This window comes from Chanodichthys erythropterus, chromosome 9 (genome assembly GCF_024489055.1).
Source record: "Chanodichthys erythropterus isolate Z2021 chromosome 9, ASM2448905v1, whole genome shotgun sequence".
In the NCBI taxonomy this organism is placed as follows: domain Eukaryota; kingdom Metazoa; phylum Chordata; class Actinopteri; order Cypriniformes; family Xenocyprididae; genus Chanodichthys; species Chanodichthys erythropterus.
In genome coordinates this window covers 17,646,617-17,668,556 of record NC_090229.1, presented here as the reverse complement: position 1 = coordinate 17,668,556, position 21,940 = coordinate 17,646,617, and the positions used below count along the sequence as shown (strand labels likewise).

The 21,940-nt window shown below is 36.1% G+C and overlaps 1 protein-coding gene across 2 annotated transcripts in view; it reads right to left on the bottom strand.

Annotated features, from left to right (window-relative positions):
• ghra (growth hormone receptor a) overlaps positions 1 to 21,940 on the bottom strand; it is a 35,436-nt gene that overhangs the window by 7,540 nt on the left and 5,956 nt on the right. For both annotated transcript variants that reach the window (XM_067394846.1, XM_067394847.1), the window contains exons 2-3: positions 16,224 to 16,333; positions 1,385 to 1,517 (exon numbers count right to left, since the gene is read on the bottom strand). In XM_067394846.1, coding sequence (XP_067250947.1) covers positions 1,385 to 1,517; positions 16,224 to 16,317 — 227 coding nt within the window. In that variant the 5' untranslated portion in view covers positions 16,318 to 16,333. The remainder of the gene's footprint in view (positions 1 to 1,384; positions 1,518 to 16,223; positions 16,334 to 21,940) is intronic.

The following is a 21,940-nucleotide window of genomic DNA, read 5'->3' as shown; positions in this document are numbered from 1 at the left end:
CATTTTTTAAAACTGCATATCAATTAAAGGTACTAAAAATGGTTCAAAACCTAAAATGTTGATTGTCCGCCAAATAACAATTTATACACGACACAATACTAAATATGTCTTTCTCTCTATATATATTATATTATATTATATTATATTATATTATATTATATTATATTATTATAAAAATGCTTTTCCCCCCCAGATAAAGTTAAATTCAACCTTTATTAATACATTATTAAAGGGGAACTATTACACCCCTTTTCACAAGATGTAATATAAATCTCTGGTGTCTGTAAATTTTCAGCTCAAAATAGTCCACTGATCATTTATTATAGCTTGTAAAATTTCCCCTATTTCGGTGTGAGCAAAAACACGCCGTTTTTGTGTGTGTCCCTTTAAATGCAAATGAGCTGCTGCTCCCAGCCCCCTTTCCAGAAGAGGGTGGAGCTTTACTAGCTCACGCTTCAACAACTACAAAACTGGATAATCTCAAGTAGCCAAAATGGCATAAATTGTTAGAAGCGTTGTTCAGAACCAGATTTACAACTTTTAGAATGCAACTGGATGTTTCTGAATGGTTAGTGGATACATTTATGTAATTGTTGTGGAGTTAAGTTGATTCATTAAACACGTCGACTAGCATGTACCATCATGTTAATCTTTTGTGCAAATCCAGTGTTGAACTGACCCTTGTTTGTGAAGCAGTCCAGCGTAAAATATTTTGCGCAAATATAGAACACTTTACCGAATTTCTTCAGAACATTTCCTTCATAAATTAAATTCAACCATGGTGTCCTCAGTGGCTCAGATGCCGGGAGTCTATGGAGACTCTTATGTTCATCGGTACATCCAATAACAGGACATTTGTAATGTTTTTTGTCACAGACATTGTATATCTCCAGCTGCTACAGTGAGGAAACAGAAATGGTGCACTGCTGTGGCTCACTCAGGGCAGAATCTATGCTAATAGGGCAGATTGTCACCAGTCATGGGCGGGGCTTCTGGAACCGCACATTTAAAGAGACTGTTTATGATTTATGGGGATTATAAAAAAATAGTGGGTGGATTTTTACCTTTATAGGCTGGTTGTTTACATACACTTTGGACACACATCTGTGTTCAAACACCTTATAAAAGTGAACTTTGCATAATAGGTCCCCTTTAAAATCAAAAGTTGTCTTTGTTATTATTATTTTATGGACTGTGTAGGACTGTAATGCATTTGATTCATTAAACACATAGTGTAAAGTGTTTGTTCTCATGCTCCTTCCATCTCTCCATTTGCCTTCCCTTTATCTGCATGTATGACACCATAAGGTCTGCATCTTGGAAGGAGGGATGGCTTTTGTTCAAACCCAAAGCTAGTTGGTGTCTTTGGATATTGGTCTCTTACTTTTTGGTCTGGTAGAAGACCCTTAGGGCTCCAGGGTCAGTGAGGTTCTGGAAGGTCCCAGCGCTCCACCAGCAACGGAAGGTCTCCTGCTCTCTGGAGCGGCAGCCCATAAAATGAGGTCCTCTGCTGGGATCTGAAGCAGGAAGGGAAGAAAAAATTGAACAGTCTATAAAATTTTATTAAATATTAATATTTTCTTCTTATATATGTACTGTATGCATGTAATCTTTTGGCAGATTGTGAGCTCTGTCCTCTGCAATTGAGCTCCTCTGGTGCCAAGTTTGCCAGCAGTCCTCTCCATCCCCTGCTTTTGCGCAGCCATAAATAAGACTTGGAGGATGCAATTGATTTTTCGCCCTGTAACTGCAGTATAAATCAGCAGAGCTAGCATGTGGCACCAAATCCGCTAGGTATCAAGATTTTCTATGACACCATGTTTTTATTTGATCCCTTTCTAAATTGTACCTGTAAGAGTAAATCTAGCTTAAATTAATAGCGGCTTTGGGAATGGAGAGGGACGTTAAAATATCTAATTTACTCTGAAGAAACGTTTCTGCTGAGGATCCCCAACACACCAATTTTTCTCGTTCTCCTTCGTCCAGCCTGCTTCTAGTGACAACAAGATATATTTCCCCCCATCCCACAGCTGCTGAGCGCAACAAAACAGCACCCACAGCGGCGCTGGTTAGGACTGATCATGTGTGGAAGGGATTTTCAGCGGCTTAAGTGAGTTCACAAACAAACATTTACATTCACATTTACATACACATTAAATGTAAAAAAAACACCCTCACCTTGCTTGTGAGGGTTTGCTGATTTACTAAATTGAGAAAATCATATTCTTGTGTGATTTTAAAAACAGAGATATTTTAAAATCTCTTTAGAATGCTAAATATAAAACCAACAACTTGGCTATTATTTTTAAATCACATGGTTCAAAAGGGACAAAAAACAGGAACGCACAATACTATTATGGTTATCGAAATTTGATATTGGAACTTAAACAAAAAAATTAAAAATGATTAGATATTTAGCCTAATTGTGCGTTCTCTTTTGTACATCTAGTTAAAATCTGGCCTTTTTACAGCTGCTTTTTCAGCATTTGTTTGACAGTAAATTGTGTGTAACTTTGTAGTCATCTAACGCTTACATTAATCTTTTAAAACACTAATAAGTTAATCTCATGTTTATAATAATGTTGCTGAATGTTTATATTCATCAATATTATAGAACTGCTTTAGACGAAATGAACTAATTTAATAACTGATGGAACAATGGAACTGAATCAACACTGAACTGACTTCAGCTGAACAACAGCCAAAATGCATCAATTTCCTGTTATCATTGTAAATATGAAAAAAGGCTATATGAAAAAAAAGGCGACTTGACTGACTTTGAAAACAATAATTATTTAATACAACTATTAAATATATTCAGTTACACTTTATTTTAAGGTGACATATTTACATTATACTTATTCAAATAATTTTAAGTAATATTAACTACTGTAGTCAATAATTTTATCCCTTAAAACTCATCTTTGATCACCAAAATGACATATTTAAATGTTTTTTTTTCCTGTAAAATAAAAAAAATCCCTTAACGCCTTAAAATAGCTTGAATGCAACTGCACCCTTGCTTGATTTAGTATACACAGATCTATGAATATGCAAATTAGCCCCGCCTCCACTCACTCGCTCATGCTAGGGTTTGGTTTCAGGTTAGTTACTTGTAATTATGCATAATTTATTGTTGTTAATATAGTAAGTACATGTAGTAATGTGTAACTACGTCCATTTTTCATACTCTTACATTATAATAATACCTAAATAAATGCACTTAAAATGACTGATTTTAGTTTATTTTTAATTTATTTAGATTTCATTTATTGTATAAAACCTTTAGCCAATAAAAGAAAAAAATATAAAAACCGAAATTTAACTCCTCATTTATTAAAAATCCTTATATCCACAGCAAGTCTCAAATCAAATATGGCACTTAAAACTGTTGTTGTACGGAAAAGAGCTGCATCAAAAAAATTCATAATATTGTTGAATGTTTATCGATTGCTCCCTTTTGCATACACATGTATACATATGAGAATGACATAAAGCTGCATAAATAATCATTAATAAAGACTAAAGCATTATCTAAAACTCCCCCTTCTCCCTCTTTCTGACTCCCAAATCTCTGTTATTGCTGCTCCCTCCCCCTCGAAATTCGGCATGTGCAATAAAAGAGCCTGCTAGGTCTGAGATGAACAGATGATTTGTGGGCCACTGCGGAAAGGATGGGGAAAGAACAGATAGGGACATTATCACCAATAAATTGTTCCTGGTCAATATTTGGTTTGGTGCTGCAACGGGGGCAAAAAAAAAACAACAGCCCAGCGGTCTTCGAGCACTCACAATTTGCTCTCAAAAAAAAGTTGCAAAAGCAGCTGTAAAGAGGTCAAATTTTAACTTCGGGACCAGTTTCAACTGTGTTAGATGTCAATGTGGGAAACTTTTTATTTTACATCTGACAAATCAGTTGTGGTACAAGTGCAAATATTTAAAAAATGTGCTTTGGCTATACACTGTTGATGAAGTAAACTATATAAAGTATAAAACCAGCTGCTCTCAGGCAAAAACAGAGTATTTCAAATTAAAATAATATTTTCTTTTACAATAACATCTCCCATCATATTCACAACAAGCGTAGAATACAAACTGTTTTTGGGAAGTTTCACCACAATCTCTTTTCTGACAATTATACAAACAGTGAGTTATGCAGTTTTTGAGCATGCTGTTGGAACTGTGATCTCTAAGTCAGAGCTTATGAGCCAAAGTACTTGCGCAAAAAAGAGCTCATCTATCATTCTGATGTGTTGGCAGTGTTGTGGAATATTAATCTGTGTATGTGGTTGTGCAGGCGCAAATATTTTGGACCTGTACTGACCAATAATTCCTACACAAGAGGCATTACAAATCATTAATGACATGCAATACTGAACTATATACTTGTTCCAGTATGAAATGTACCAACTAAATTTTTTTTTTTTTCAGTTAGAACTTTGACACTGATTTTGAAAGATGTGAATACAAAAAAATTGCAATTTATGTGGGTTTTTTTTTTCTTCAGATACTTATGAATAAAAAATTAACATGTCACTTATGTACACACCTACTGCTTGGAAACTTAAATAAAGCTACAGCTTGTGTGGGTGAAGGTTTCCCGCGAATGAAAAACATGATGTTTACTCAGCTCCCCGCAAAGACAGACCACCGGTAACTAGGATACCGGTTCAGACAGAAAGCCAGGACAAATGTTTTCCACTTCGGCTAACTGCAAACTTCTGAATAAATAGGCAACATTTTGCCAATTAAACTGTCTTGATGGATTGCAATCACTTGAAAAAGCACCTTTATCACTGGCTGTCCAGCAAATGTCTTGACTGGCTTAGGGTTATGAGCTGCTGAGCAGATGCTCCATCTTTTCCAACTCATTTGCTGCAAAGACGACAGTTTAATAGCATAATCAGAAAAAAGAGCGTACTTCAGCAAAGCTAACAGACTGAGGCAATTATCATGTGTCCACTCACATACTGTCTGTTATACACTTATTACAGCATTTGCATAACATCTTGTTAGCTTCTGTGTGTATGCAGTTACAGCTGTGCGTCATTGAGGAACCATGTGAAATCCATTTGACAATGAGCATCACTGTACCTATAGTGACACTGAAGGACACATCACCTGAAGTGAGTACTAACAAGCTGTACATCTGAATCTGAATCTTTCCTTCAATTCTTTAATTAGAGAAACAGCTAGTTACCAAGATTTTTAAATGACAAACATTCTAATAATGGAATTTTGAAATTAAGATCTTACATTAAATACAAATTCCTTACAAACTGAAGGGCAATTTTTAGTCACATCTCTTATGAATTCAACCAGAACATTTCCAACATAGAACCTTAGAGAAAATTTGTATATATAACAAATATATAATCAAGATGTAGCATATACATACATTATCATTCAAAAGATTTTTTGTAAGAAGTTAACACTTTTATTCAGCAATGTATATCTTAGTATAATGTATTTAAATACAGTATAGATAGATAGATCACTTGGTCACTTGGACACCTCAAGCAATGTGGAAACATCACAAAGTGGGTAAATAAAAATCCTGGCCTCTGTGAGAAAAACAGCATGAGAACATTATGTTCCATTAGCATATGATGCTTTAACAGACAGCGATTCCAAGCCTTTATCATGGTGAAACCAAACATTATGATAATCGTCAGATGATCAGAACCAGAATGAGCTTTATTGCCATCCATGTACCATCCACAGAAAGCTTGTTTTTTATTTGTTCGACAGTAATTCATTCTGGAGGCATTTTGACCAGTATATTTTACAACTTAATTAGAACTAAATAATGAATAAGCAAACAGCAATGGCTTAACATAAATCCAGAGCTCATGATTGTCCTCACTCATTTGGAAAAAATGTAAAAGAAGATCAAACATCCCATGTGCTGCTTCTTTCACATTAATTTGCTTCAGAAGCTTGAATTATGAAAGAACATAATTCATTTCATTGAAATGAAATGGTTGTGATTGGATAATTCATTACGTCAAGGGGCTGTTAATGGGTAAAGAGCTACACAGATTGCTCATCATTTGAAACACTATTAGGTTAAAAGCATAACTTTTTGCTTTAGGTATTCAATTTATATTTTTGAAATAAAAACAAGCCTATGTTTTCACATTGCTGTTGTTGCCAGAAACACTTAAAATATATTTTTGACTTATTTTTCTGACCTAAGCTACAAAGGGGTCAGCTTGGTTAATAAACAAGCCAAATAATGAGCACAAAATATGACAGCAGTGATTATATAATTTTCATTCTCTCTGGCCCTCAAAACTAATTACCAATCACACGCACACACATACACACACACACACAGAGGCTAATGAGCACATATTTGAAAAGCCTGTGACCCACGGCATAACCACAACTGAAGTGGTTCAATATTTTAAATAAACACAATTAAAATAAATCAATTAAATTCCAAGAGAGCAAGAAGTACAATAGCAAAAACTCCAAGTAAAAAACCTTTATGCAAATTTGCTAACATTAAAAATACAAAATGATAAGCCACCCAACATGTAGAAATTGGAATTAAAAATGGGTTTAGGTCCAGTATTAGAGTTTGATTTTGCATTTTGGCTGTTGATTTTCCTATGTCGGTTCAATCCGATGGGGCCAGACTTTTCCTCGGAAACCATGCAAAGGAAGTGCTTTCCTAATTATGCCTGATTAAAGTCCCAAGGGAAGAAAGTCTTTTAGAAAGATCTATTCCTTCAGGGTCGTCTGTTGACCATTTCAATGTTCTGAAACTACAGACACAGACAGTGATTCTTTCAGGTAAATCATAATACACTGTAATACAAAGCCTACAGTACATGTGAGACATGAAAATACAGTCATCACTTAATACTTTAATATACTGGGTTATACAATACAGAATAGGAAAACAATACAGGACGTTTCAAGTTTGTTGGGTGATGGCAAATATATATGAATCATTTTAAAGGAGAATCAGATATTAGTTTATACCCTCAAATATCAATTGAATGATTTTGGCTGTGGCACCCCTCAAATTTCACCTATAGACCCAAGAAAAACAGGTGAGAGGCAGTCAGATATTATGAAAAAACTGTTGTGTTCACAAGCCAAGTGAGCAGTAGGTGTTTCCAGCACTGTGCTGAGCATAAGAATTTGTGTCATTGGCTGGGTCAGACTGCCATCGGTCTTACAGATCAGCACATAAAAATACTCACTGACAGTCTAGCATGTGCACCACCTGCTGCTCTTTGTCCTTTAAAAAAGCATTATGCTGAATGGGGGGCAAGGAGGAAGGGCAGTGGTGGTGGAGAAGAGAGAGACAATTCTGATAAAGCAATAGTTCACCCCAAATTGAAAATTGTATTGTACGCACAATTCACTAATTTGTTCCCTTGATTTAAAATAGTGCACACGATTTACTATTTCAGTGCTTCCCACACATATACTTTACTTGGGCGGGCCACCCAGTTATAATAATGGTCGCCCAAGTATATTTGGAGACACATTTTTGCTTTTATTATTTTTATCCTCTTATACTTCTATATCCACCCAAGATAATGAAACCATCCGCAATCGATTTACTAATCACTTCGTACCTGCTCGTCATGTGTGCGTCAGAACTGTTTACTCCCGCTAACATTCCCACGGGCGCTGCATTTTGCAAAGTCACAAGGGGGCGCTGTTGTGTGTTCTACAAGCTCGTGCTTCAGACTGCTTCAAAGTGATTCTCAATCAATGAAAAGCGCAGATTTATGCCAAGCGATTGCTCATGAACTGAAGAATTATTACAATGTCTACTTCATGGCCTTTATATAAAATGTTTTATATGGTTGTAAGAATCTGAAGGATCAGCATGCAATTTCAAAATAAGAGCCCTAGTGTATTTCGGGCTTGTTTATAATTAAAAGTCACACGCTAAGTTTTTTCTTTTTCTTCTGGGCATTATTGGTATTTTGGTTACACAATAAGTTGATAAAAAATATATAAATTTTACTAGTAAAATCTGTGTCCTATTCACTGAGAGAGACTATATGACAGCAAGGAGAACATAGGAAAAGGAGAACCATTTAAATGCTGTAATTTTGCATAATAATTTCAATGCATAATAATGCATAATATTAGTATGTAATTAAATGTAATAGTATGCTATGTAATTAAAATTAATTTTAATAAATAAAAATACTATTAAAAATCACACATTATTTGTTTGTCAAATGTAGTAGACCATTTTTGTGCCTTGGGTAATAGGAGGATTTTTCACCCGGCTACCACCGCAAGTATATTTCAAAGCTGTGGGAAGCACTGTATTGTGTTCCCTTGATTTGCTAAATCGTGTGCACAATTTACTAATTCCCTCCCTTGATTTATATAAATCATGCACACGTTTTACTAATTCGTTCCCTCGATTTACTAAATCGTGTGCACGATTTACTATTGTGTTCCCTTGATTTGCTAAATCGTGCACATGATTTACTACTATTTTGTTCCATCGATTTACTAAATCATGCGCATGATTTACTATCGTGTTCCCTCGATTTGCTAAATTGTGATCAAGATTTACTAATTCATTCCCTCGATTTGCTAAATTGACTAATTGTTTCCTCGATTTATATAAATTGTGCGCATGTCATGTGCGCTCCATAGAATTGAGTTCTCTTTTGTCTTATTGCTTTTGAATGGTTTAAAAACACTTGAATGCTGTTAATTGCATTAAATATTTTTAATGTGTTAAACTGAAAATAATGAATCTCAAAATTAGTGCATTAATTTTGATTGCCCTAAAAAATACAATAAAACAAATAATAAAAATATTAAATTGTAAAAAAAATCTATCTATCTATCTATCTATCTATCTATCTATCTATCTATCTATCTATCTATCTATCTATCTATCTATCTATCTATCTATCTATCTATCTATCTATCTATCTATCTATCTATCTATCTATCTATCTATCTATCTATCTATCGTAGTTTTAATTTACTTTAGCCAAGTTCAGACTGCACGATTTTCAAAGCAGTCAGGTCATTGTTCTTTTCACACTGCATGACTATCTTGGCCAGCATTCAGTCGCTGCTGTGTTCAAACTGCACGATGGATCGGCGACAGAAGGTTTCACACTGCATGACTTTACAATAGGAAGAATCGCCGACAACTCTGTCTGGCACGCAAACTATCTTTCACAACCAAACACACGTGAGATGTGACAAGGAAACAACGCGATATCACGCGTGCAAGACCGGAGTTATTATTATTATTAAAAACAGTAGCCCGCAAGAAGCTTGCAATACGAATTGCCTGTGTGCTGATTTGCAGCGAAAACAAGAAAAAGAAAAGAAGAATATGGAGGAGGAAATGGTTGGGGAGACTGTGGATTGTGTGTTCTGCAACGAGAGTTGGAGGTAAATACATAACTTTTCAATGTGCTGCTGTTGCGGATGGTCAAGCAAATGTTTGTGCTTTGTTTCTGCTTGATAGAATTGTAATGTTTATGTGTACGAAGCCATGCTTGCTGATATTGTGGTCTATAACTCCTCCCAGAGCTCTGTATCTTGCTCTCTCATTGGCTGTTGGTCATCGCCGATGTAGTTTTCAGTCAGAACACTTTTCACACTGCAGGATTTTGAATCGCTGACAGGTCCAGATTTTTAACATGCCAAATATCTCACGGGCGTCGGCGACTCGTTGGCGATTCTCTCAGATCGCGTCTTTGCTCATTCACAATACGTGATTGTCACTCGCGTGAACGAGCTCCGATTTGCCTGTGATTTCGGGCATTTGTCGGCCATTTCTCAAAGCCAAAGTCAGGGCTAAAATCGTGCAGTCTGAACTCGGCTTTAGCTATTGTTGAGTGGTCACTGCAAAACATTCTTGAGGATGAACAAAAAGGTCGAAGGCAGCAGACACTTGCAGCTGAATGTAAACTGGTGTTAAAAATAAGTGAAAACAACACACACACACACACACACGGTGTACATAAAGGGGGCTGAGAAACTCAATACGTTGCAAGTGTTCACTTAACACAAACTCCAGTGCCCAGATATGTAGTGGGAAGTACTAGTAGAAACCACATTATATAGAATATAATGGAGGATTTGGGGGATGAAATCCACCACAGGCACAGGCATCAATGTCCGATAAGGACAGATCAGTATCTTTAGCCATTTACTAACATGCAAATGACTGTTATTCCAAATGTAGTGCAAAGCTCCATAAACAAACACCGGCCTCCAATTGCCCTGTATAAGTCCATCATTAGCAGAACTTCACTTTGATGTTCAGGGAACACAAATCCAGACCCTTAGGCTAAATTACAACAGATTTATGTGGATTAAGTGGATCTGTGATAATGACCGAAATCCTCCCTAATACTGTAGTAATGAGGCCATTACTTAAGTTAATCTACTAAATCATATCTTTAGAATTTTACCACTTCAATGAATAAATAAATAAAGTACAGCATCACACAATCATATACTTTGACTGACAGAGGATGCTCTTATTAAAGCTCTTGTTAAATTGCTTACTGTTTAACATTTTTTCTAACCCTCAAAATCTATCAACCAAACATTTAACATTTTTCTCTCATATTTCTGCAAACCAATATGCTGAATCTGCAGGCAAGTTTACCACAGAAGGTTTATATATGCCTTCAGATGAAGAGGAATTGTTTTATGGCCACACAATCCTTCTGGAAAAAGTTTCTTGTGAACTGCCCTGTGGTCCTGCTGTCCATCTGGCAACTGAACTCTGTTTTTTTTTGCACAAAAAGAGCCAACTACTGCCTTATGTAATGGCAAACTTTGCTGTCCTCTGCTGTTCTACTTTCTCCTAATGTCTCAAAGCCAGCTGTTTCCCTGACTTCGCCCCGCTGTCTAGCGTAAATAAACTTCAGCTCAAAAGGGGCTCCGCCTGCATCTAAAACTCCCTGAGTCACAGCAGTAGACTCTTATGTTGCTCAGCGCTCACAGCGGATCATGCGCCATGTGAGGGTTATGGCAGACAGCACGGCACAGGGAAAATTAAGGAATCCTCATGGCAACATAATCACTAGGCCTTTAAACGCAAAGCCGCATGCTCAACAGAAAACATTGCTTCAGTGGTACGGTGGCTTGCTTCCTTAGTGAACATATTGTTAGTGGAGGAAAAATAGACTGACTTCCAAGAATCTACTCGTGCTTCTGAATGTTTCCTATGTATGCACAGATTGCTCTGAAGTCTTCAGCTCTACTGGTTGTTTAATTAATTATTTATTTATTTAGAGGACAGTCCCCTTAAAACAACCTGGTCTTGGTCAAGAACACAATGGTAATACATCAGGTTTAAGTTAAGACCAAATTTATGTTACCATTATGCTCAATGGTTCTTCAATATTAGGTCTACAGATAAATGATGTAAATTGATTAATGATAAGGTAAATGGTAAAGTAATTTATTTATTATTGTGTTTGCATCAACTACCCAAAATAGGTAACAACCATTCATACGCACATGAGAAATGCATAATGTTTTAAACAGAACAATTAGGCAATAAAACTAAGAAAAAACTCATTTGCAACCATAACGACATAAGTGTCATGGGTGGCTGTGTAGTAAATCCAACAAAGACGAGATGCATGACGCAAAATGAAGATACTTTTAATAAACACCATGAGATCAACATACACAACTATCATTAACATTAAAGGTCCTCAAAATTTTCAAAACGTTCATATGATTTCAATTTTCATATACGCACAGAAACCTTGCACACTGAGTTCGATAATTAATCCATTGCGAAAAAATTTGCAGAACAATACAAAATGGAGTCTTCAAGTAGCGAGGATGATTTTGTTGTCTCTTCTTAAAAAGAGAAAAAGAAAGAGGAAATACTGGGTCCATCCAATCCTGAGATTGCACAGAGAGGAAGAAGATTTATCAAGGAGCTGCGGGATTATCCCGAGCAATTCTTTATATTCCATCTCTTTGTAATCTGCACTTTGTTTGTCATACAGTGCGGTGACTCGGAACTGTCAAAACACCTCTCAAAATGCTTGCTACAGATGCGAAAAACACAGAAAATTGAACCCGATCCAAATTTTTTTTTATGATGGACGAAAGTTTTGGAGGCAGTGTGTAAAGGTCGTATTTATTTTTTAATGTGCGAAAATTTAGGATGAGAATTTCGGAGTCAGTGTGCAAAGACCTTAACACAAGACAATGAATAGAGGAAAACTGAGGGCTTAAATACACAAGGAATGATTATCAACAGTACAAGAAACAGGTGCATTAATTAATCAGAAACCATGACAACTAACTATGAACTAGAACTTAGGCAAATGCAGGGAAAATTAAACAAAACATGACAATGAAACTAAACAGAACATGATGATGAAATTAACTAAACATGAACGTGACAATACATTTCATTATTATTAATCATAATGATAATTATGAATAAAAAGCTAATAAACACAACAAGCACCTTGAGTCCTTTGGGTCCTCTTATCCAAGAATTTCGCACATCTAAATATTGTAATCACTTGACACAATCATTGGGGGATATAAAATCTACCAACAATCGTCTAATTTTTCAAGCACAACAAATATGCATGTTGTTAACAGTTGAAATTAACAGTATATATAATTTCAGTATATAGAAATGAGTACTATCGTGAACGCCCCTCTGCTCGGTGCAGAGCAAAGTGAGTTGATCCACACACATCTGATTTATTAGAGAAACATTAGCATACACGCATGACTTTGACAGCATAGGCCTGCAGCGGTGCCAGTTCACTCTCTCCAACATAAGGCATGCTCACGTCTTTGAATTTCCAGCCAAAACTCAAGAGTCATGCTTGCCAGACCTCCCTCACAAAAAAAGTCCACAAATATGGCCCCTGTCCGAAGCCATAACTCAAGACGATTACTGCTGTTCTCAATCAAACCGCAGCCTGTCCTCAGAACACCTCTGAAGAGAGCTTAGTCAGGGCAGACAGCATGGAAATGGACAGATGGACAGTCCATTTGATAGGTTTTCCAGTTTTCTGTTCTTAGGATTTTTTATTTTTTTTTGCAAAAACATATTTTAAATGTTGGGTCATTTGAACGATCAACACCCAGATATTAAATGGCACCACCCATTGAACAGACTTACTTGTAAAAAATAAAACCCTGGACAACAGATTTATGAGCATAACAAGAACATTTGGCTTAACATGCAATGCTGTAGGTAAAAAAAACAGTAGTCTGATGGAAATAAATGTCTTTGATGTCAAAATAAGTTCTAGTACATCTTTTTTAGAACATTGTGGCATTTAAAACCAGAATGATGCTAAATTGCTAATTCATTTCACAAGGCAACATGTTGGAATGAAAAAAAAACAGATTATTTTCTCATTGTCAAAATTATTTCTAGCACATCTTTGCTAAAACATCTTGCTAATAATAGCCCTTTCATTAGTTTAAAATATTGTAAAAATGAAAGAAATGATCTCCTCATCACACTTTTCCAATGACCATGCACCCAAAGCTCAGGCGATATGGCAATATTTTTGTCCATATTAGATAAATACTAATTTAATAAACTTTAAAAGAAAATATTTTCAAACATAGAATCCAAAAAACAAACTTTAATCAAAGTGCTAAAGTCTGTGTGTAGCTACTGGGTCATTAACCCAAGTCATTCACGGCTCCTGTGAAAGCCTATTACACAAACGTTATTCACCATAACATATCACTGTCTCTGTCTCAATGATAAGCTACCTGCACTGTTGACATCCCAGTTGGTTCATCATCCCATAAGCGCCACTGTATCCTGTCCCTGGACTTTGGATGACCACAGTCAATGTGTTTACTTTCAAACAAAACCTATTTATTGAAGGATTGTTTGACTAGACCAAAGTAAAATGTTCTGTGTGCTCAAAGGTGAATAATCTTGACACAGGCCCAATGATTTTCCAATAATGACCTGGCACAGACATCTACAGTTTAATTCTGTGATTGATAAAAGCCCTATTACGACATTTTAAAATGTTACATGTACTACAATCATTTATAAAAAATAAATAAATCAATAAATATGAATAATATTATCAATAAATATTGTAGGGCTGGACAATAATTCAATATCAATATATATCGCGATATAATTCTTTTCGATAACGGTGATATGATTTTTAAACACATTTCCGGTATTTCGATATACATTACAGCATTTCTCACTGACTTGAGGCGCAGCGGTTAGAAAGAGCAGAACAAGATTGGCTATTTGCGTGATGACGTACACCACAGAGACACGCTGCCATCAGCGTATCTATTGGTTAATATGGTTTGTTTAAAATAGCAACGTGGAAAACAGACAGAGTTCAGATAATGTATGTTTCAGTCGATGGATGCGCAAAACGTTACAACAACTATAATCAAAAAGCGTGGACAAAACAGTAACTCTTTGTAAACTGTTAACAGCTAACGTTAGTACCGTGTGCTCTCATGTCCAGTCATTTACGCCGTCATCACCCGGGTGTTGATAGCGCGCGAGCGCAGGTGAGACCTGAACAGCACACATTGCTATCTGACTAAACTCATTTAAGCCTTGCTGATTTAAACCTTCAAGATCAAGTCGCGAAAGAGAGAGAACTCGCACGCGCTATGAGAAGATTTGTGTGCGCTCATCCGAAGCGCGCACACGCTTATTTCAGACAGCGCGCAAATACTGAGTTCTCTTTCAAGTCTTGCGCTTCGACGGCCACATTCATACAAAAAATGATGTCAACATGCCCGTCTTGTCGAGTATCCTAGCAAACATAGTCAGTTATGTCTTAAGTGAACGTATAACAGTCGAGAAAGACAGCGCATGTGTAACAGTATATGTACTGGTTGTCTTAAAGGGAAAAAAAACTATTCCTGCTGCCTGTTTTTAATGTTAAATCAAATAACAAAGAAATCACTCACTGCTCTTGACTGAATAGTTTTTGTAACTTCAATAATGATTCATCTTATATACAGTAAAGATAATATGCAGTGTTATTTTATATTTGATTACTTTATCCATTTTCTGTACCTGAAAACTACTGTTACATACCTGAAAAACCTGAAAAGCACTGTTTATTTTATTTGAATATTTGCTTTATTGTACTTATTTGTGATGTTGCTTGTAGTTTGATTGTTTGTTCTTATTTTCTTTATTTTTATTTGACAGTAGTCCTATTTTTAGGGTCACGGTTTCGGTGCGGTACAGACATCCATTGTGGCCGTTCTTGGCAGTTTTTCTGAGGCTATTATATAGTTCATATCGATATCGGAATTATATCGTATCGACCGAAATTTAGAATTATATCGTGATATAAATTTTGGCCATATCGTCCAGCCCTTTTTATTTAGAATTTATTTAAAAATACTAAATAAATAAATTAACATCATAGTATTATTAACAATTTTATATATATATATATATATATATATGTGTGTGTGTGTGTGTATTGCATTATGGTATTAAATTTATTATTTATTAATATTAATTATTTGTTGTTAATTGTATCATTTATTTAATCATTTCTTAAATTATTAATTTACAACAAAATACAGCAAAAATAATGCAAATTAACAATACATGAAGTATCATGAAGTATCCTAAATGCAAAGTGTAATGGAGGCAAGCTAATAAACCTTGCTCCCTTGGCCTCAAGACGCACGCTAACCACTGACGATAGAGACTGCTGCTTTTGGCGTCCTTGTTAGCATACCCGTTTCCGAGATGCTCGGCGTGTGTTGAATAGGACCGGATACATTTGGTGCCATGACCCGGATGGCAGTGAGGTTTAGGGGGATGAGTGTAATGGAGGCAAGCTAGTATGAGCTGTGCATGTAAACCTCACTCCCTTGGCATAAAGAGGCGTGCTAGAGACTGCGGCCTTTAGCGTCCTTTGTTAGTGCTCCTACCTCCTGTGCTAGAGATGCCAGTTCGAATCCCGCTCGGAGCATGTCAAATAGGACCGGGTACAAAAGTACATTTTTGCAAATGCTGCAGTAAGCAGTAAGCACAGCTGACAAAGCAGCCAAAGACATTCATCTGATGCATATTTACATAAGTAAACAATTAAAAATAGTGTAGACTGAATGCATGAAGTCATTCTTTGTGAATACCATTCTACCCTGTATAGACTGACCAAGTTGATTACAAATCAGACTACTGTGGTAAAGTGAAATAACGGCTGTTTTTGATGTGATTGAGAGTGCAGTACCTGGAGTGAACAGATTGGATCCTCGTGCAGACACAGGTCCGTTTCCACACAGCAAGCCCAAGTAGAGCAGACTGAGAGAGAGAGAGTAAGCCATAGCTTCTGCTGTCTCCCTATGTGTTAAAGTAAGAAAAGAAAAATCATTATTAGTGGTGCTACCGGATGACACCCCTCTGACAAATACTGAGCTGAAACCCCTAGAGAACCCCAGGGCCATCTCCTCAGCATCTCCAATTCATTTCCCTACTCCTTCACGCCAAAGAGCACTGACTGTTACCGCCATTAATTCTTAGCTAGTCTGTGTGAAACCCTATACGAGGAAACCAGACAATTAACAACCAGACACAACCTCTGCAACACTCAGCACTTCCAGCCATACGTGGGTTTGTCATTATCTGTAGGTTACCAGGGGTCTTTTAAGCAGGCAGGCTGTGCGGGGGATGTTTTCACAAGCTAATACTCCACATTTAGTTAAAACTAGAATTTCCATTATAAAATTATGCTAGTGAGACAGAAAACCTTTCAAAATGTCAAACGTTCATGCCATCTCGGCTAAAGGTCCTGGTGAAGCATATGGAATAAAGCATAAAAAATTTAAACCGGCTTCAACTTATATTAGTGCAAGATGTGAGACAGAATTACTGTTGACAAGTTGCCATCGTTCATTTTGTGATTCATGTATACGTGTATGGGGATATTTTTGTTCCAATATTCCAAATGAATAGAATGAGATCCACAAATATATGTTTCACAAAAAAAAAAAAAATTCACAAATAAATAAAATGAGATTAATTTATGTTTAATTAATGTTTAAAATGTTTAAAATATTATTAAAGGGCCTGTTAAATAATGTTTAATAGTTGGTTTGCTGCTCATATCCATCAATGTTTGATTGATAAACTGGGAAATGGTGTTGGCTGTTGTTGTTGTGACGACAGTTTCATCTATTTTGCAAACTTGCATTTTTATAACAAGGTTAAATCCAGTTAGTTAAGTTAATAGGTAATTATTGAGGCTTTCTGTTCTATCTTGAATAACGTGACGCTTCCATAACGCATCTGTATCCAATTTACCATTGTCCCCATAACAATACATCAAAAAGATACACTGTTTCTCTGGCATTTTTAAATGGCGCATAAAATATAACAGTTTGCTTCCATAACACAACACGATTGTAAAACAAAACGTGATTGGTTGTAGCGAGAGTGTGCTGCGATTGGTCAGGGCAATGTGGCCGTTATCTGATTGGCTTAAGTAGTCTGTGGGTGGAGTCAACCTACTTGTGGATTTGTCTGCAGTCGTGATGCTAGAACTGTTTCAGAATCCACAAATGCGTGAGGTGATTCACGAATGCACAGAAAGCAATTCACAAATGTACAGAAAGCGATTCACAAATAAATGCAGGCAGAGTTGTGCTTGTGACATAAAAACATATTTGTGAATTAGCAAATCTTATTTTATTTATTTGTTAATTTAATTATTAACCATATATTTGTGGATCTTTGTGAAACGATTATTTTTTGTGAATCTCTTTACATTTATTTGTGGATCATAATCTATTTATTTGGAATATTGGAACACAAATACCCCCATATATACGTGGGGGCGCTACATGATTTGCGCTTTGTATTTAGTTGATTCTGTCAATGTTCCTTTGCCCTCACCACTTTGGGTCTTATTACAATATTATTGCATAAAAGAGATAATGGTTTGTCTGGTGATGACATTGTGACATAGTGAGAAATTACTATCACAAACATACTGGCTGAACAGGTTGTATCCAGCTAGCCCAAGAGTTAGGCTAAAAATAAGTACACTATATTTGTTTGGTCTCCACCACAAATCATAGAGAGGTCAGTGGCGCTTTGGGACTGATGAGTCTGATCTTAACAGTCCAACTAAACATTATGTAGACAGCCTGATAAAATAAAAAGAGAAAACACTATGGTATGGTTTAAATGTGTGTCAAATAAAATCAAGTGGACAAAAAAACAATTGGCCAACAAATGTTGTTCAGACTCACAGTGTTTCTGAATCTGATTCGATTAATGATGAGTTCTGGCCTAAAACTTGGCTTCAGAGCTATTTTTCTTCTGCACTTGGCAGTGGATTGTTGAAACAGCACCAGGCTATAATTTCCAAATGTGGGAAAATGTACAGTCAGCAAATAAGTGGCTTTGTTGCATTTGACCTGTAGTTTCACCCCATCTCAACATCTAACAACGCTAAAATAACAACATGCAGGTTTCAGAACCCTGTCTCTTTTTATTTTAATACTTGAATACTTGCATTCACAAAGCTGCCTAAAATAAAAGCTAATTAAACTCGCTGAAAAAAGGTTTATGATTTATTAAAGCCAAATATTATGTAAAATTATGTACATGTAGTTTGGTTTCATGTCTGGTGCATACAGATTCAACAAACTTGATCCTTATCACAGAGACGGCCCTTATCAGTCAGGTAGTAATGAGGCCCCATTCCTCACAGGAACGCTGCTATCATACAGTGAAGGAGAGTAAAAACCACTACACACCCAGATTGACAGCCAGTCCAATGCTTATTAGCTGTTGTATGTGACTATATTGCATTTAGCAAACTATAAATTGAATTATAAATGTCTTTATTGTCACATTTATCAATGTAATAACAGTATTAGTTTCTTTAAAAAAAATCTTACTGAACTCATACTGTATATATTATAATATATTCATTATATTATATTATATTATATTGGCAAATCTATGAGGCATATCCAAACACTCAGTGGTCTCTGTTTGAGTTTGCAGTCGCGTTTCCGCCATGTGGAGTGTTTACTGGGAGGGCCAGTAGGGTCCGACCCCATGAGGTAGTTAAAGGGGCACGGCAGTCAGCATAGAGGGCCTGATTGTCCAGATAGCCATGAGAGGGAGGAGGGTGGAACCTCCCTTAAATCTGATTGGCTGAAAGAATTTCCCGCTTCTCAAGTGCTTAACAGATTGCTCCAGCACTGCATGCATATTAGGCAATGCTTCTCACCCTTTAACCTCCAAAATATGTCTGCTGTTGATAACATTGCCAATCTTGGACAACATTTACATTTGAGGGCCATTTCTTTGAATCAAATGTTACCGTAATGTTTCTCTTTTAAAATCATTCATAGTCAGCCTGTTGTATTACAACAATTTTTGTAACAAAATATATATATATATATATATATATATATATATATATATATATATATATATATATATATATATATATATATATCTGGTCAGTGCTGCACAGTGGGTTGTGCAAATAAACAGGTCTGTTTTGCATCAGTCGCAATGTGTGGTTGAGTGGATGACAGCCCACAGTTTGTTCCGATTTATTCCCTGCTGGAAGCATTCAGAGCAAAACTTTATATGTGACTACAGTGATTCAACCTTAAATGTTATGAAGCGACGAGAATACTTCTTGTGCATGAAAAAAAAGACTTTATTCAACAATGTTTTCTCTTCCCTGTCATTCTCCTTCGCTGTTTATGTTGTAGACACAATGCAGCGCTTCCAGGTTCTACGCCAGAATGCCGACTTAGTATTATACCTAAAAACTAATATAATATAATATAATATAATATAATATAATATAATATAATATAATATAATATAATATAATATAATATAATATAATATAATATAATATAATAGTTCACCATCTGTCAGAATTTTAATGATTGGTTGCTACAACCTTAATAAAAGGATCTGGTGCTGGGTTGCATTTCTGCTTAAATTGATGACCTTTTGAGCTTAAGAAAGGGCAGAAATCAACATTTTCACAACTTCACAATTCTGGATGCATTTGCAAACACAAAACTTCAGAACACTGACTGTTTTAGGCTTCACTAAATTAACTACTACAATGAAAATCAATTGGTGAAGGGACAATTTACACTTAGAAAGTGCCAGTAAGTTTTAAAACAATTACAAAGAAACAGCATTAAGTATAATGTTTAATTAAGTAACACTGAATAGACTGGGGGGTCTAAAGGTCTAGAGCTCAGACTCACAAGCAAGAGTATCATTCCTATCATTAACTGGCCAAAATCCAAGACTGAATTAATAACATCCAAAAGCAGTGACTAATACATGTAGAGTTTACTGTTTCAAACCTGTTGATCTCTGTACTATAATAAAACGTCCAGAGTCACTGAGTCATACTCTAGTATGATGGTATACTCCAAACAGGAATTAATACCAAATCTGTATGCGGTGATATGCTTGGCCGTTAAACTGCTCTTAATGGCACCTATTTAGCAACTTTATGTCAGCAATCAGACAATTAAACCGAGATTAAATCTAAATGACTGAATCTATGTACACTGAGACCTTTCTCCAGTTCTTCTGAGCTCAAACCTGCTGCCAGTATGATATAAAACAAACATGTGAACATCACCTTTAGCAAACTGTGCTGAAACTATCGATGATATCAGTCCATTACTATGAGTGTTGGGGTAAAATGTTACGCAATATATTTGTTCAAATAACGTGTTATTTGTCAAATTTACACCATATTAGTCACTTTTTCAAATAAAAGTAGCACACATTATTTTTCCATTTATGTACTTTATTTAGTTGCAAATAAAAATGCCTTCTAATGTTGGGAGAAATTTGGGCATGTTTAAGGGTATGTAAAAGTTTTTTGTCAAAAATTTAACATTTGGGTTGCGATATATTTATGTGATTCCCGCAATTGTGTTGTAAGTACATTTAAATATAAACATCTTACGACTAGCCATCAACAAATATAGCACCATTTTTTTTATTATTATTATTGGCTTCAGCTGATATGTTTTTTCTGTTTGGCTGATAAGTATCAGAAGCAGGACATTTATATTGACAGGGATGAGACTTTTATTTTGACAGCTGAAGTATAAATCTGATTTCGGCCATTTAAGATATTCGGCAAACCACTACAAATTACTGTCACCATGATTTTGCCAAGAAAGATCTTTGTTCCTGGATCTACTTATTTTGTTGATCCTGAAACTAAATTCCTGTCCGAAAATTTTTATCTTACCCCTTATTTTATCCCAACCCCTACCTCTTAGGGTGCTTTCACATTAGCACTTTTGGTTCACTGCTGATATGAATGCAAACGTACCAAATTGCAGAAGTGAACCGCTATTAATGCTGTATTATTTGATAAAAATTTGCGGTTCTACATTTGCGGCAGATAGACACAAACAAGTGCCGTTATATACTGAAGCTTTGGAAACAAAACCAACGGTTCAAAAACAAAAATATAACAGTGAGGACAGCAACGTTATGCATTTTGGCGCCTTCTCCTGCGCCGTGGTTAATAAGCAACGGAGTAAACAGCTGGTCGGACCCAAATAATATAATATGAACAGAGTCCAGTGGGGGAAGGGGGAGGTGGAGCAATCGAACTCGTGTTCGGTCTAGGCAATCGAACCAAGTGTGAAAGCACCCTAAACCTAAACCTACCCATAAAGCCCCAGGTATACTTCGGCCGTCTGTGTTCGTGCACTGTCCACGTGCAGCCCAGATTTCGAGACCGTGCGGATGGTGTGCGTGCAACAGCGCATGCGCAAGTAGTACAGAAGAGTCCACTAGGTGGCAATACGCACAGTTCTGAGCACAATGTGCCTTTGTCGAAGAAATGTGTGTAAAGAGCGATTCAAAAACAAGACGATTAAACTCAGAAGCATGCCTTCTCCATTGTTTTTGATTCCTGTTCTC